This window comes from Oncorhynchus nerka, linkage group LG7, assembly GCF_034236695.1.
Source record: "Oncorhynchus nerka isolate Pitt River linkage group LG7, Oner_Uvic_2.0, whole genome shotgun sequence".
NCBI classification, from domain to species: Eukaryota; Metazoa; Chordata; class Actinopteri; order Salmoniformes; family Salmonidae; genus Oncorhynchus; species Oncorhynchus nerka.
In genome coordinates, this window is record NC_088402.1 from 41,113,037 (window position 1) to 41,128,304 (window position 15,268).

Sequence of the window (15,268 nt, forward strand, 5' to 3'; positions counted from 1 at the left end):
AGAAGCGAAAATCCGCAGACACTTGGCCCTCCATGGAGTTTGACACGTGCCTTAATGCATACTTTAAATTATACTAGGTGAGTAAACATAAAAAAATATATAAAATTCTTTCAAGTATAACTTTTAGAGATCACTGTTACCGTCCCCACTACAACAAAACATTTTATTGAAACACCGTAGAATTCCATTCATTCCTGTGGAGAACTGCTCCTACTCGCGTGGCTTCAAAGCCAATACAATAGCCAATACACAGCATCTGCAAACCAGGGTTTGTATACATAATTGTTTTATGCAGTCAGATTGCACAGCCACAAAATCAAAATTGGTTACAGAAATTAGCTTTTTGGTCTTGATTTAAGGTCAGGGTTGGGCATAAGGTTGGCAGTGTGGTTAAAGTTCGGTTTAAAATCTAAATTTTAAGATACATTTTAAAAATGGGCAGGGTTTATGACTTTGTGGGTATACAAAGTAGTGGCAACCCAAGCACACACACACATGTAAAATCAATAACTGAGCTTAGATCAGTGTCTAGTGGAAAGCTACTGCCATTTGTTTTGCACCCAACATCCATTGCACATTTCTTTCAGTAGTCATTATTACTGTGTTACAATATAAAGCTGAACAATGACATTCTCTGTTCTCAGTGTGGGGCATACAGAATATACCCTATTACAGCAATTTATTCAGTGCACTATTGCTTGGTTCCATTGCTAGATTTGAGCTGTGTTTTTCAACATCAACACAGACTGAAGAAAATAGGCAATTAACATATGAGGGCAAAAAGTCAATTTTATTAAAAATGTCCATATAACATTTATTAAAATCTATTAAAATTACTATTTCATCCACTTCCATTTGGGTCTGGGTTCAGGGGTCCCAGAGTTTAAAATAAATACATACGAGTGAAGCTGCAGGGTCCTATCACTTGCTCTTTACTCTCTCCCTTTTTGTGTTTTCCTCTTCCCGCAGTCACTTCATTCCTCACTCATCACAGTGAACCAGATAAAAGTAGGGATGCACATGTGGTTCAACACTGAACACAGTAGGAAAAGAAAGTGGGAATACACTGGAGTAAAAGGATGTCTACTCAATTGTATTTAAAAAAACATGACTGACTGTAACAGCACGATGTAGTTTGATGTCTTAACTTATGAGTACCATAATAAAGAATAGTTCTGTCTGTCAGAGTCCCTCTGTAGTGTGATACTGCTTGTATGAACTTGTAACAAATGACTAGTTTCACCTTTGAAATGTTATTTTGTCTGTGTGTACAAGTGTGTGTTTGCCAGGGTCAAACTGGGAACAGTTAAAAAATAGGACATAATTGTGTGTGTATTTAAGAAATGCTAAAATAATGGAATAAATCTGTGTGTGTGTCTGTGTGTGTACACATGTCTGGTCGGGGTTTGTAGATCTTCCATAATTCATTGAATTTTTTTAAAAAAAAAGAGCTTAGCTCACTTAGCTCCTACAATCTCTCTTCCTCTCAATAACTCCATACATTCACCTCTCTCCAACTCTATCGGCGGGAGAATCTGTTCTTGAAAGCTTTGATAGTTTTAGCCATCATGGGGGCGATTTCTGCAAGACAAACAGACGTGACATTGTAACAGCAGAAAAGTTAGCCACGCAGACATGTCCTCAACACAGATTAAAGTCAAAATGTTTTAAAACAGAAAAAAAAACAAATATATATTATTTATTTTTTACATGAATGTTGGGTCCAATTGTTTTTGAAAGAAAAGCACATTTTTTGTCCATTAAAATAACTTCAAATTGATCAGAAATACAGTGTAGACATTGTTAATGTTGTAAATGACTACTGTAGCTGGAAACGGCAGGTTTTTAATGGAATATCTACATAAGCGTACAGAGGCCCATTATCAGCAACCATCACTCCTGTGTTCCAATGGCACGTTGTGTTAGCTAATCCAAATTTATAATTTTAAAAGGCTAATTGATCATTAGAAAACCATTTTGCAATTATGTTAGTATAGCTGAAAACTGTTGTTCTGATTAAAGAACCAATAAAACTGACCTTCTTTAGACTAGTTGAGTATCTGAAGCATCATTTGTGGGCTGGATTACAGGCTCAAAATGTCCAGAAACAAATAACTTTCTTCTGAAACTCGTCAGTCTATTCTTGTTCTGGGAAATTAAGGCTATTCCATGTGAGAAATTGCCAAGAAACTGAAGATCTCGTACAACGCTGTGTACTACTCCCTTCACAAAATAGCGCAAACTGCCTCTAACCAGAATAGAAATAGGAGTGGGAGGCCCCGGTGCACCACTGAGCAAGAGGACAAGTACATTCGTCTGTCTAGTTTGAGAAACAGACAGCTCACAAGTCCTCAACTGGCAGCTTCATTAAACAGCACCCACAAAACACCAGTCTCAACAGTAACAGTGAAGAGGCGACTCCGGGATGCTGGCCTTCTAGGCAGAGTTGCAAAGAAAAAGCATTATCTCAGACTGGCCAATAAAAAGAAAAGATTAAGATGAGCAAAATAACACAGACACTGGACAGAAGGACTTGGCCTAGAAGGCCAGCATCCCAGAGTCACCTCTTCACTGTTGAGACGGGTGTTTTGCGAGTACTATTTAATGAAGCTGCCAGTTGAGGACTTGTGAGGCGTCTGTTTCTCAAACTAGACACTCTAATGTACTTGTCCTCTTGCTCAGTAGTGCACCAGGGCCTCCCACTCCTCTTTCTACAGTTTTTGCTGTTCTGTGAAGGAAGTAGTCATCTACAACATTAACAAATGTCTACACTGTATTTCTGATAAATGTTGTTATTTTAAAATGGACAAAAACTGTGCTTTTCTTTCAAAAACAAGGACATTTCTAAGTGACCCCAAACGTTTGAACGTTAGCGTACATTTCTGCACCCATTTTCTCACACACATGATACTCACTTTTGACCTGTGGCTTGTTGTCTCTTGCGCTGGGGCAACCCCCACCGCTGGGGCCTGAGGAGCGAGAGGTCTCAGGGGGACTGTCGTGAGAGGAGGAGAGGCTGGGCTCAGCCAAGTGAGAGCTATAAGACATGGCTGGCCTTATTCTGAAGAAGAAAAAAAACGCAGGAAGGACGATCCAATCAGTGTACAGGAATATACAAAACAGTATAGTTTCATAATAGTAGGTTTTCAAGCCTGGGGGGCATTATAAGCACCATCTACACCACTTAATAGTTCTCAAAATCAGCATTTCAAGAAAGTTTCTATTTGCTCTTCTTTACTCATGTAGTCTAGCTGCTATATCCGCAACCCGTCGTCAGATTGAATAACTGCCTCGCTTTCTTTTCCTGTCAAGCTTTCACAATGTCTCTGAAGCTTGCCGTCTCCCTGCATGTTCGGGAACGGCCAGAAAACGTCAGAATGTCTGCCTCTATTCCATTTCATCCTCCAGTGTGTTGAAACTTTATGATATCTTATGACTACTCATTCATTCTTCAAAACAGGACATATTTTCCATCAAATTTTGGATACAAATATGCTGAAGTGCATATTATCTTAAGTTAGCATTCAGCCAAGCATTTCTGTGTATATGAAAATGTAAGTGCCAGCATATCAGAATGTTTGATGGTGGTGGAGAGATTAAAGGAATTCTGGAATGTTTGTATGTGCTCTTCTCTTTCAGCCTCTCCATCCTCACCCTGACACCAGATTGAACACTGGGAAATCTTTCGCTTTAGTCTCTTGCTTTTCCTGTTTAACATATGGTCCTCTGGCTACTCTGGCATCCCTGAAGCTGTGTGTCCTCCTGCAAGTTCAGAACAGCCAGAAAATGTCAGGGGGAGTTTCAGCATTTTATTTAAATGTAAGGAATCGTAATCCCTGTGTGAACTTGATAACCTTTATAACTTCCCATGATGACGTTGCAACAATTCACATAGAATCATAACGGTCGGCCTCCCGAGTGGCACAGCGGTCTAAGGCACTGCATTGCAGTGCAGAGGTGTCACTACAGACCCGGGTTCAATCCCGGGCTGTATCACAACCGGCCATGATCGGGAGTCCCATAGGGCTGCAGACAATTGGCCCAGCGTCGTTAGGGGAGGGTGTGGCCGGGGGGGGCTTTACTTGGCTCATCGGGATCTAGCGACTCCTTGTGGCCGGCCGAGCGCCTACAGGCTGACCTCGGTTGTCAGTTGAACTGTGTTTCCTCCGACACATTGGTGCAGCTGCCTTCCGGGTTAAGCGGGTGGGTGTTAAGAAGCATGGTTTGGTGGGTCATGTTTCTGAGGACGCATGACTCGACCTTCACCTCCCGACCCAGTTGGGGAGTTGCAGAGATGAGACAAGATAAAAATTGGGGTGGAAATCATAACGGTCAACTTGTTGATGAAAATATGATATAGTGAACCTTTGAGAATACGTTTGAGTCTGAATTACATGTTAGCATACAAAGTTACCATTCAGCCAATCATATCTTCAGATAAGGAAATGTAAGTAGGCAAAAATAAACACGGAAGTGCATGCAGTACTATGCAGTGTTTGATAGTGGTATACACACTAGTGTCCACATACTTGATCGGAGCAGCAGCTGCGGTGGAGCTGGCAGTGGAGGTGCTTGTGGTGCCAAACTTCTCCTGTCGCCGGCGGACATCACGTGGAGGTTTTGCGACAGAGTTCACGAATGCCATTTTAACCTGTCGACCTGCGAGGAAAACACAAACACACACAGTACCAGTTAAAGAATAATATCGAAGACATCAAAACTATGAAATAACACATATGGAATCATGTAGTAACCAAACAACAAATCAAAATATATTTTATATTCTTTAAAGTAGCCACCCTTTGCCTTTGACAGCTTTTCACACTCTTGGCATTCTCTCAACCCGCTTCACCTGGAATCCTTTTCCAACAGTCTGGAAGGAGTCCCCACATATGCTGAGCACTTTTGTTGGCTGCTTTTCCTTCACTCTGCGGTCCAACTCATCCCAAATCATCTCAATTGGGTTGAGGTCGTGTGATTGTGGAGGACAGGTCATCTGATGCAGAACTCAATCACTCTCCTTCTTGGTCAAATAGCCCTTACACAACCTGGAGGAGTGTTGGGTCATTGTCCTGTTGAAAAACAAATTATATCCAATCTGGTTTGCACTTAGTGGGACTGGCGTATCACTGTAGAATGCTGGCGTAGCCATGCTGGTTAAGTGTGCCTTGAATTCTAAATAAATCACAGACAGTGTTACCAGCAAAACATCTCCACACCATCACACCTCCTCCTCCATACTTCACGGACGGAACCACACGTGGAGATCAAAGGTTATGTATGTAACCACGGTTATGTGAGCTATATGGACCACTCCAATTTATTGGTATTACTCCGCGGCGGAGGGATACATCCAAGGTGAGGATTTACAGATTTACTCCCGTGTACACATGTATCACGGCTGGAGTCCACCCCTATATATAGACCACATGGCTGCGACACATGTTCTCCAAATAATTTTTGAAGCACCTCTAGCACTGTCGAGGATTGGAGTGATCCATATAGCTCACGTAACCTTCGTTATGTTTCACTCTATTGGATCACTCCAATACATTAGTATACCCGTACCAGATTTAGCTGGTGGTAGAGAGAACTGGCCAGCCAGCAGTGAAATCTCAGCGCAGGACCGAGATGCAGGGGCCGTCAATGTGGAAGGGGGGGTCTCGGCACAGTCCCTGGAAGGGGAGGCGACGCCCATGACTGCTGAACCAACCGCAGAGGGAGGTGCCACATTTACCCGATAGAACCTAGCAAAGGTGCAAGAGGAAGCCCAGCTGGCCGCAGCACAGATATCATGAGGGGCACTCCTCTCAATAGAGCACTGGGAGAAAACCACAGAAAGTTTGTACCTCAAACCACACGGACATCCACCGAGAAAATGAAAGAGAACGTGTGTCACGGCCATGGGGTCTATTTATAGGGGCGGTCCCCAGCCGTGATACAGGTGTACACAGGAGTAAATCTGTAAATCCTCACCTCGGATGTATCCCTCCGCCGCAGAGTGATACCAATATAATGGAGTGATCCAATATAGTGAAACATAACATCCGTTCACCTACTCTGCGTCTCACAAAGACACGGAGGTTAGAACAAAAAATCTCAAAATCAGGACACAGACCAAAGGACAGATTTCCACCGGTCTCATGTCCATTGCTCGTATTTCTTGGCCCAATCAAGTCTCTTCTTATTATTGGTGCCCTTTCGTAGTGGTTTCTTTGCAGCAATTTGACCATGAAAGCCTGATTAACGCAATCTCCTCTGAACAGTTGATGTTGATGTGTCTGTTACTTGAATTCTGTCAAGCATTTATTTGGGCTACAATTTCTGAGGCAGATAACTCTAATGAACTTATCCTCTGTAGCAGAGGTAACTCTGGGTCTTCCTTTCCTGTGGCAGTCCTCATGAAAGCCAGTTTCATCATAGCGCTTGATGGTTTTTGCGACTGCACCTGAAGAAACTTTCTGGATTGACTGACCTTCATGTCTTAAAGTAATGATGGACTGTTGTTTCTCTTTGCTTATTTGAGCTGTTCTTGCCATAATATGGACTTGATCTTTTACCAAATAGGGCTATCTTCTGTATTCCGCCCCTACTGATAGGCTCAAACACATTAAGGAAAGAAATTCCACAATTTAACAAGGCACACCTTAATTGAAATGCATTCCATGTGACTACCTCATGATGCTGGTTGAGGGAATGCCAAGTGTACAAAGCTGTCGAAGGAAAAGGGTGGCTACTTTGAAAAATCTCAAATATATTTTGATTTGTTTAACACTTTTTTGGTTACTACATGACTCCATATGTGTTATTTAATAGTTTTGATGTAGAAAATAGTACAAATAAAGAAAAACCCTGGAATGAGTAGGTGTGTCCAAACCTTTGACTGGTACTCTATATACACATATGCTCACTCAAAATAAACACCCTCAGTACACTTTCATGGATGAAATAACTCCTAGTAATAAGTACTGTATAGTAGGATCCAGTTCATAGATAGGACATAGAAAACCTTTGGGCTTGTTGGCATGGGCCGAGCTGATGTTTTGGGTGAGCTTGCGCAGGCGCTCCTCCCGCTCGTCGTGTTTCCGCAGGTACATCTCCCGCCATGATTCGTACTCCTGGGGCGTCTCACGCTTGAAGTCACGCTGGCAGTGGCGTTGCCAAAGCTCATCAGAGTCCTCCATAAAACACTGAGAGGAAAATTTTGGGTTAAAATGATAAAATACAATACAATTTACAAGAGTGTTGACACGAAATACAGTGCCTTCAGAAAATATTCATATCCCTTGAATTATTCCACATTTTGTTGTGTTAGAGCCTAAATTCAAAATGGATTGAATATATATTTGTTCCCCTCACCCATCTACCCATACCCCATTGTGACGACCCTCTCACTGTCTGCCGAATTCTCTCTCTTTGCTCTTGTTTTCCTTAATAGGATGTCAGTGGGCGGAGCCGGGAGGGTCGTCAGTGAAGTGGGACACACCTGGGTTCGGGTGTGTCCCAGCATAAATGCACCTCGTTCCCCATTCATTGAGGAGACTCTCTCCATGCAGACATAGATTTTGGTTGTTTGCGTTGGCAACACCCATAATTATCACATTGATGCACGTAACCACTCACACCATTGTTAATTATATTTAGTTTACTTTTGTTAATAAATATATTTTGTTATTCCTTATCTCCACGTTGTCTCCCTTTTTGTTACGCATTTTGAGTCGTTTGTGACAAGTGGGGGCTCGTCCGGGATCATAAGGTTGGTTCCTAGACATTTTGACGTATAGCACTATTGTATTATGAAGGACTAATACTAGTGTCGTTTGGCTTGCTAGTATGTGTGTTGTGTTTGGGAGAAAATGTGGAATTAATGTTAAACTGTAGGGTCATTGTTTGCATCTTTTGTTACAGCTTGTTTGAGTTGTAATGTTTGGTGCCTAGTACTAATTGCCTTTGTTTGTTTGGTAAACTTGCTACTGAGGTGGATAGTTTGTGTGCTGCGTTGGAGAAAGTACATTGGTTAGTTTCCTGGCGCCTGCCAAGGCTGGAGACTTGTTCTACTCGCTGTTGGTTAATCGGTCTGAGGTGAGTACAATCGTCTGTGTACCTCCAGTGGGAGATTTGGGAGGGTAGTGACACTAGCTACCCAGAGCTATAGCCTTTAACTCTGCTAGGCTTAGCGACATGTTTCACTTTGGAATACGTTGGGCATGCTTATTGTGTTGTGTCTGGACTGAGCAGTTGTCTCGGGGGCACATCTGTGGCTTGGGACTCTGCCAGCGTGGCTTATTTCCTTGCCAGTGGGCTACAGTGCTTTACTACCCACTGCAAATCCACATGAAGATTAGGGTTGAGTTACTGTAAGTTTTGGGGAAGCTCCATATCGCATCTCTTCCGTGATGCCCAGTATGATTGTCATTTCTCTGTGTGGTCTGGTGTGTTCAGCAGAGGGGAAGAATGAGATTATTTGTATTTTTTTGTGACTATGGTGTCTTATGTAGATGAGTTAATTCGCTTTTCATCAGAGGAACTGTTAGAATTATGTACTAAAGAACAGCTGAAGGTTGCTGGACACTACAAGGTTGAAATTGGTGATAAACGTCTAAAATTCTATTAGGTTAATCTGATGGAGTGGTATTCTTGAAGTTACCACTGGGGCAGCCTCTGCTGACGACTCTGTCTCCCTGTAACGTCAATGGCCACGCCATCTGTTAGTCCTAGTAGTGTCCTTTTTGAACAGCAGAAACCTGCTTCTGTTACAGCTAGAGCATGATTGTGTCAAATATGAAAATGAATTGGAATTTAAAAAGGTTTTGGAGCGTGCTAAAAATCAAGCTGTAACAAGAGCAGCTAGAGCTGGTTAGGGAAGGAAAACTCAGGGGAGAGTTTGCTCTGGGAAGGTGACCCAGATGTACCTAGGGGTCGCTCCTCTTTTGGTCGTGCCCCGGACACATTTGATGTTGCATTCCATCTCAATGTGTGGCACATCCGGGGGACTTATGTCATTGCGCTACAGGTCGGTAATCATTTAGGTAGGTTACCGCAGTGTTCTTGGGCACAGGGACTATGGTGGTCTGCTTTAAACTTGTTGGTATTAGACTCGGACAGGTTGAAAATATCAGTGAAGACACTTGCCAGTTGGTCAGCGCATGTACACATCTTGGTAATCTGTCTGGCCCGAGGGCCTTGTGAATGTTGACCTGTTTAAAGGTCTCACTCACATCGGCTGCGGAGAGTGATCAGCTGTCATCCGGAACAGATGGTCTCCTGCATGTTTGTGTTATTTGCCTCGAATCAAGCATAGAATTAGTTTAGCTCGTCTGGTAGGCTCGCGTCGCTGTGCTACTCTTTGTAGTCTAATGGTTTGCAAGCCCTGCCACATCCGTCAGAGCCGGTGTAGTACGATTCAATCTTAGGCCTGTATTGACGCTTTGCCTGTTTGAAGGTTCATCAGAGGGCATAGCGGGATTTCTTAAAAGCTTCCGGGTTATATTCCCGCTCCTTGAAAGTGGCAGCTCTACCCTTTAGCTCATGATGCCTGTAATCCATGGCATGTACACTGTTTTATTGACTGAGTCACTGGTGCTTCCTGCTTTTTCTTAGACAAATACATTTAATCCTAGTAAAAATTCCCTGTCTCAGGTCAGTTAGGATCACCAATTTTTTTTTTTTTAAAGAATGAAATGTCAGAACAATAGTTATTTTATTTCAGCTTTAAGTTCTTTCATCACATTCCCAGTGGGTTAGAAGTTTACATACCCTCAATTAGTATTTGGTAGCGTAGCCTTCCACAAGCTTCCCACAATAAGTTGGGTGAATCTTGGTCCATTCCTCATGACAGAGCTGGTGTGTCAGGTTTGTCATGCTTTTTCAGTTCTGCCCACAAATGTTCTATAGGATTAGGTCATTTGCTTTGATGGCCACTCCAATACCTTGACTTTGTTGTCCTTAAGCCATTTTGCCACAACTTTGGAAGACCCATTTGCAACCAAGCTTTAACTTCCTGACTGATGTTGCTTCAATATATCCACAATTTTCCTACCTCATGAAGTGTACCAGTCCCTCCTGTAGCAAAGCACCCCCAGGTATCCCTCAAATTATGTCAATTAGCTTTTAAAGAAGCAATTGCAGGATTTTTCCAACTTGTTTAAAGGCACAGTCAACTTTAGCCACTAGGCTACCTGCCGCCCTAGAGCGTTGGACTAGTAACTGAACAAGGCCGTTATTGAAAATAATATACTTTTCTATGTAAACTTCTGACCCACTGGAATTGTGAGTGAAAATCTGTCTAATCAATTGATGGGACATTACTTGTCATGCACAAAGTAGATGCCAAAACTCTTTTGTTAACAAGAAATTAGTTTTAATGAACTTTTAACTTCAACTGACCATTTCATACCGGCTGAGGGGTTGTGCATTCATACTTTCACTGTGTCTGTTACCTGATTGCACTGCTCAATGCGGTAAAGCTGTTCTGGGGTGCATCGCTCTAGTACTGGTTCCAGTATCTCAAAAGGCACGCCTCCCACCTCATCAATTGCTGGACAAACATACAGTATCTCATTATACAATGACACAATCGGCAGGGTGTCAAGCACCTAAGATAAACAATGATAGTGTGATTTGAAAATTGTCAGGAACACATTTCCTGGATTTAGACACTAACAGTCAATGTTTTGTGGGACTGTAATGTTAACTAAGAGCAACACGTGACGTTCTGGTTTTATTGATTTTGAGAGTGGATAAGTTGGCCAGCAGCCATAAGAAACAACACAATTAAGTTGGTGTTTGAACAATAGACCATTATAAATCAGGTAAATTGTCTTTGCCTTCTGGGAGATGTTAGGTGTAGGACATTAACATGTACATAATGTGATAAGACACTGAAATAAAACTTAAGCATTCTGATTACATGGCATTCACAGTGTCACTAGGAGACAACACTCACAGTCAATGTTGTTTTGTAGCACCCTGATGCACTGCTCGTACAGACTCATCATCTTGGGCAGATAAGACGTCTTTGAACCCGAGTAGACAGTCATTTTAGAGTTAAAGCGTCTCCCAGTGAAGCCGGTGTCCTCCTCGGCGTCATTTGACACAGGACCTGCCAGAAAGAGGTGAAAAGTTAAGCATGACAAATTGCTGACAATCAGAACTAACTGGTTTAGGCCTAGAGAGTAATACATACTCTATCTTAATACACATTTACCCAAATTATGTCCAGACCAACACATATAATTCTACTACCAATATCCACGCTATCATAACACAGAATGAATCTATGGATAATGGGAAGTACACACACAGTGTGAAGGAGGAACCCAAAAAAAATGTTGAGTACCTTTGCGCCGCTGAGGGGACAATGGTGTGAGATCAATGGAAGGCAGAGGTCTGTAGTAAGGCTGGATGGCCGGCAGAGGGATATCAGGCAGTGTGGACACAACCTCGACCACCTGGGGTAAAAGAGGAAGAGTTCAGTCAAGAAGCTGAGAACATTTATGGGAAAATCAGGGTCAGGGCAACTGGTTAATAAAAACATACATGATCGGAAGGACTTACTGTCCAGCACCCAAATTTTTTTTGCAGCAAAATATAACATTCTCCAATTGAACATACGCATGATCGAGTGAGGAAAAGTTCAGTGAAAGTCTGTTCTTACCCTCCTGCGTTTCTCAGGCACCGGGGTCGTTGCCGTTGGGGTCTGGGCTGGATCAGCCCTCTTGCTGCGGTTCCCGTTTGCCTTGCTGGGCTTGGACTCCTTGGAGGAGGAAGGGGCAGCAGGCGAAGGCTGGACAGGAGGACGAGGTGTGTGGTGGTGGGAGGAGGGCCGACTGCTGCTGCTGGGCTTCTTCTTCTTCTTAGTGGGCGTAGGGGCGTCATATGTGAGGAAGGATTCAAACGACACGGTGGGGGTATCAAATGCCTCTTCTGCCTGCTCCTCAGGTGTCTGGGCTAATATAGGAGAGTCCCTAGGCTCACGTGACTTCCCTAAAGAGTAAGGAGAACAGGGAAGGATGTATATTTTTATTGGGGGGGGGGTAGATGTGTGAGACAACCCACATCTTTAAGGGTCAAATTAATGGGGAGATGCTAACAATCACTACTATCATCGCCTATTTTAATCACCCATAGCAGTACTGTTACAGAGTTCTGATGAAAAACACCATGGGTCACCATATCCACAATACAGTAAAGTTCTTATTATCCCACATGTATAAATATAATACACAATTGGAAAACCATCTATTAACAGACCAATACTGACTCAAAGATTGAAAGAGGCATCTATGGAATAGGATGTCATTTGAGAACCAGCCTCTCTGTAAATGTCACAATGACACAGGAGTCACAGCGAACTTCTCTCAGCAAACACACTCGGCAGCACACTCACCTTCACTTCCCCCTCTCTTGTCCTTCTTGCTCTCGTGCTGCGTGGAGTGCCGACTGTGCTTGGAGGCCTTGCCACTGTGCTGCGGTTCCTTCCCCACGCCGCTCTTCTTCTCTTCGCCACCACGGCTGCTCGCCTGGGCGTGACGTTGCCGTCTCTCCTCGCCCCGGTCGCCGTGGGAACCGTGATGCTCCCTCCCAGGCTCTTTTTGCGGTTTGGCGTGTCGGACCTCTTTGCGGGGGGGGCTGGGCGCGGGCTCTGGCTCTTCCTCCGTGGGGCTCTCGTAGCCCTCCGACTGGTACCCCACTCGTTGGCCACCGTGGCCAACCTGTGGGGGACTGTAGTGGTGCTGAGGGGGGGAGGGTGAGTAGTTTGTGCGGTAGCCTCTTTCCTCCTCCTCTTCGTCATCCTCCTCTACATGAGGAGGCGGCTCCTCCGGGGATAGTTCCGGGACACGTTCGCGCCTCCCGTCCTTTCCCTCGGAGCTGCGAGGGTGCACGTGTGTCCGTACATCCTTCGCGTTGCCGGGTCTGTGAGGAAGAAGAAAAACATTAAAGCTACACTTCAGTAGAATCCAGATGAAAATACGCTCGATGATGAAGAAAATGAAGACGAAGAATCAGAAGAAATCCCCTCAGTAATAATGTACCTTTCAGCAGACTGGGTGGGAACCAGTTTCTTCCACTTGGCCACAAGGCTCTTCGCAAGATCTCCAGCAAGATCATGTTTCCGGAACGAATTCACAGTTTTTCCTACTCCAGTTTCCTGCACCGGAGAGAACAAAATATAAGCGGGACACAGATAGTAGTAGGGTGTCCTCCTCATCAGAACATTATGTTTTGACACTAGTGTCATTAAGAGAAACATGGGTGGTTTGTATAGATTCAGGAGCTCTAATGGTTAAGTGAGCAGGCCAGCACTCTTAGTATTGCACATAAAATGGGCCACATTAGCATTATTGCCCATGGTAAAAGGAAGTGAGCATGCTCTGAAGGTTGCTTGACAATATTAAAAAGCACATCAACTCCTATAGGGAAACTGGCTACACAGGGCCACATCATCCGGTTGCATAACCGAAGACTGTATTTGGCTTCCTCTTCTAAAGAACACTTTGCAGTGACTGAGGAACTAGGGCGCAGTGCAATCAATGTGGGGCTTTGAGACTAAAGAAAGAGATACTATCAAAATCGTGACATGAGCATTTTTACATTTGTCATTTAGCAGACGGCTCTTATCCAGAGCAACTTACAGTAGTGAGCGTGCACTGATTTATAAAAATTAAAAAATACAAATTAGAACCCACTATCTGGCGTTGCAAGCACCATGCTCTACCAACAGCCACACAGGACCATGCATTATTTCAAAATCTTACCACAAGGATATCCACAGTCATAGGCAGCTCCCCCAGCCTTTTGAGGTTCTTCAGGAGCTAAATAGTGCAAATACAGAAGATTTACACTGTGCTCACTACATCCTTGGTAATGATTGACCTAACTAGCCTGATTCGGAGAAAAACAGAACAGTCTGCAAAGTGCACAAAATTCAGGTATGCCAAAAGGGAGGACATAGCTGGTTAAAGGTAATGGTCAGGTGAATTCAAGGCTGCAGAGCATTGAATGAATGAAAACATAGCGACATAACAATATTGACAAAATCACAGCATTGATGACATGGGTATACTGTGTGAAAGCGTACGCTAGCGTTATCTGTGTAAAAGTGTAGGCCTACTGGTAGTTGACTTTGTAGGCTATATATGACAAACTGTGTCGTACTTTGAGGTTGTATTTTAGTAAGAAATTGACTAAATGTGCCCGAATTGCGCACTGTCATGGCTCATCAAGATGTGTCCGTTGTCGTGGCCTATGGGGGTTGTGAGGTAGGCTAGTTACGCATATCCGGAGAGGGGGTTGTGTTTACTAAAGTCGATCAGCTGATAAAAATCCACCCCGACACGGCAGTGTGTGCAGGGATTGCGTTGTTCAATGAGACACAATCAAGAAACTGCCGACATCACAATAACGCAGCACAACCCAAATGTATTGTTGTTGCCCTTCAAATTTGGACTGGTCCATGAGTGAAGTGCAACAATCTACCAACAAGGCCCGTGCTGATGTTGCTGTCACTCGATCGTGGAGCTTATACAATCGGTGTCGTTTTTTGAACACTAGCTAGATGGCTACATTATTAGCATTTGAAAGTGGCAATGTCCGTTGGCTCCAACGCATAAATAACAGTTTTGCGGACTTGGCAGGTAGCTCGGGGACTCGGTTAAACTTAACATGAACTATGGTTAAGAAACACAGTTAGTTGGCTAAAGTTACGCATCGTGATCTTAGAAAAATCAGTCGCTAGCGACATTCGCGGAACTACCTGCCACGCGATAATATTTGAAAACATTCTAGCGAGCCGAAGCCATCCGCTACAGCCTTGCCATTTCATTCTGGGCCTTACGACTATTACCTTGCGAGGCTCTAGGTTTTCGGAGAGCCGAGACTGAAGTCTCTCCACCACTTCCAACAGCTCCTCCGCCATGTTTAGTGCTGGTGTCCTGTGACCCGGAAGCTGCTTCATTACAGCAGAAATGGGTCCGCGCTGTCCTATCCGCTGCTTCAGTCAGCCTGCAGTTGACATGGAGATTGACGGAACTACGCAATAATAACAGCTGACAAAGGATAAACCTGTTTGACGATGAAAGGTCCAATGCAGACGTTTTTTTTTATCTCAATGTAAAATCATTTCTGGGTAACAATTAAGTACCTTACTGTGATTGAGTTAAATTAAAATAGTCAAAAATAAAAAAATATCCATTTGAGTCCGGAACCAGAACTCCGACACAGTGGCCCATTAATGTGTTATCTGCAGCATTTGGTCACATGACTGCTC

The 15,268-nt window shown here is 43.6% G+C and overlaps 1 protein-coding gene across 2 annotated transcripts; it reads right to left on the reverse strand.

Annotated features, from left to right (window-relative positions):
* Nucleotides 1–771: 771 nt before the first annotated feature.
* On the reverse strand, nt 772–14,969 carry LOC115131682 (elongin-A-like). 2 transcript variants are annotated; one of them, XM_029663592.2, is made up of 12 exons: nt 14,846–14,954; nt 13,758–13,814; nt 13,035–13,150; nt 12,389–12,915; nt 11,657–11,985; nt 11,339–11,450; nt 10,946–11,101; nt 10,440–10,537; nt 7,010–7,190; nt 4,530–4,659; nt 2,916–3,061; nt 772–1,581 (listed from the first exon to the last, which is right to left on the reverse strand). In XM_029663592.2, the coding sequence occupies exons 1-12, from the start codon at nt 14,915–14,917 to the stop codon at nt 1,520–1,522; spliced, it is 1,986 nt and encodes a 661-aa protein (XP_029519452.2). In that variant the 5' UTR covers nt 14,918–14,954; the 3' UTR covers nt 772–1,519. The 2 variants fall into 2 exon arrangements, with proteins under 2 accessions (XP_029519452.2, XP_064876582.1); XM_065020510.1 differs by lacking the exons at nt 772–1,581; nt 2,916–3,061; nt 4,530–4,659 and adding an exon at nt 4,897–5,072 and having other exon boundaries at nt 14,846–14,969.
* Nucleotides 14,970–15,268: the final 299 nt, after the last annotated feature.

Coding starts and splice junctions, on each gene's coding strand:
- LOC115131682 (XM_029663592.2), bottom strand. CDS start 14,917: ATGGCGGAGGAGCTGTTGGAAGTGGTGGAGAGACTTCAGTCTCGGCTC. Junction 7,191..10,439: donor GCATTGAGCAGTGCAATCAG/GTAACAGACACA, acceptor TTTTCCTCTCAG/TGTTTTATGGAGGACTCTGA. Junction 1,582..2,915: donor CAACAAGCCACAGGTCAAAA/GTGAGTATCATG, acceptor TTTGTCTTGCAG/AAATCGCCCCCATGATGGCT.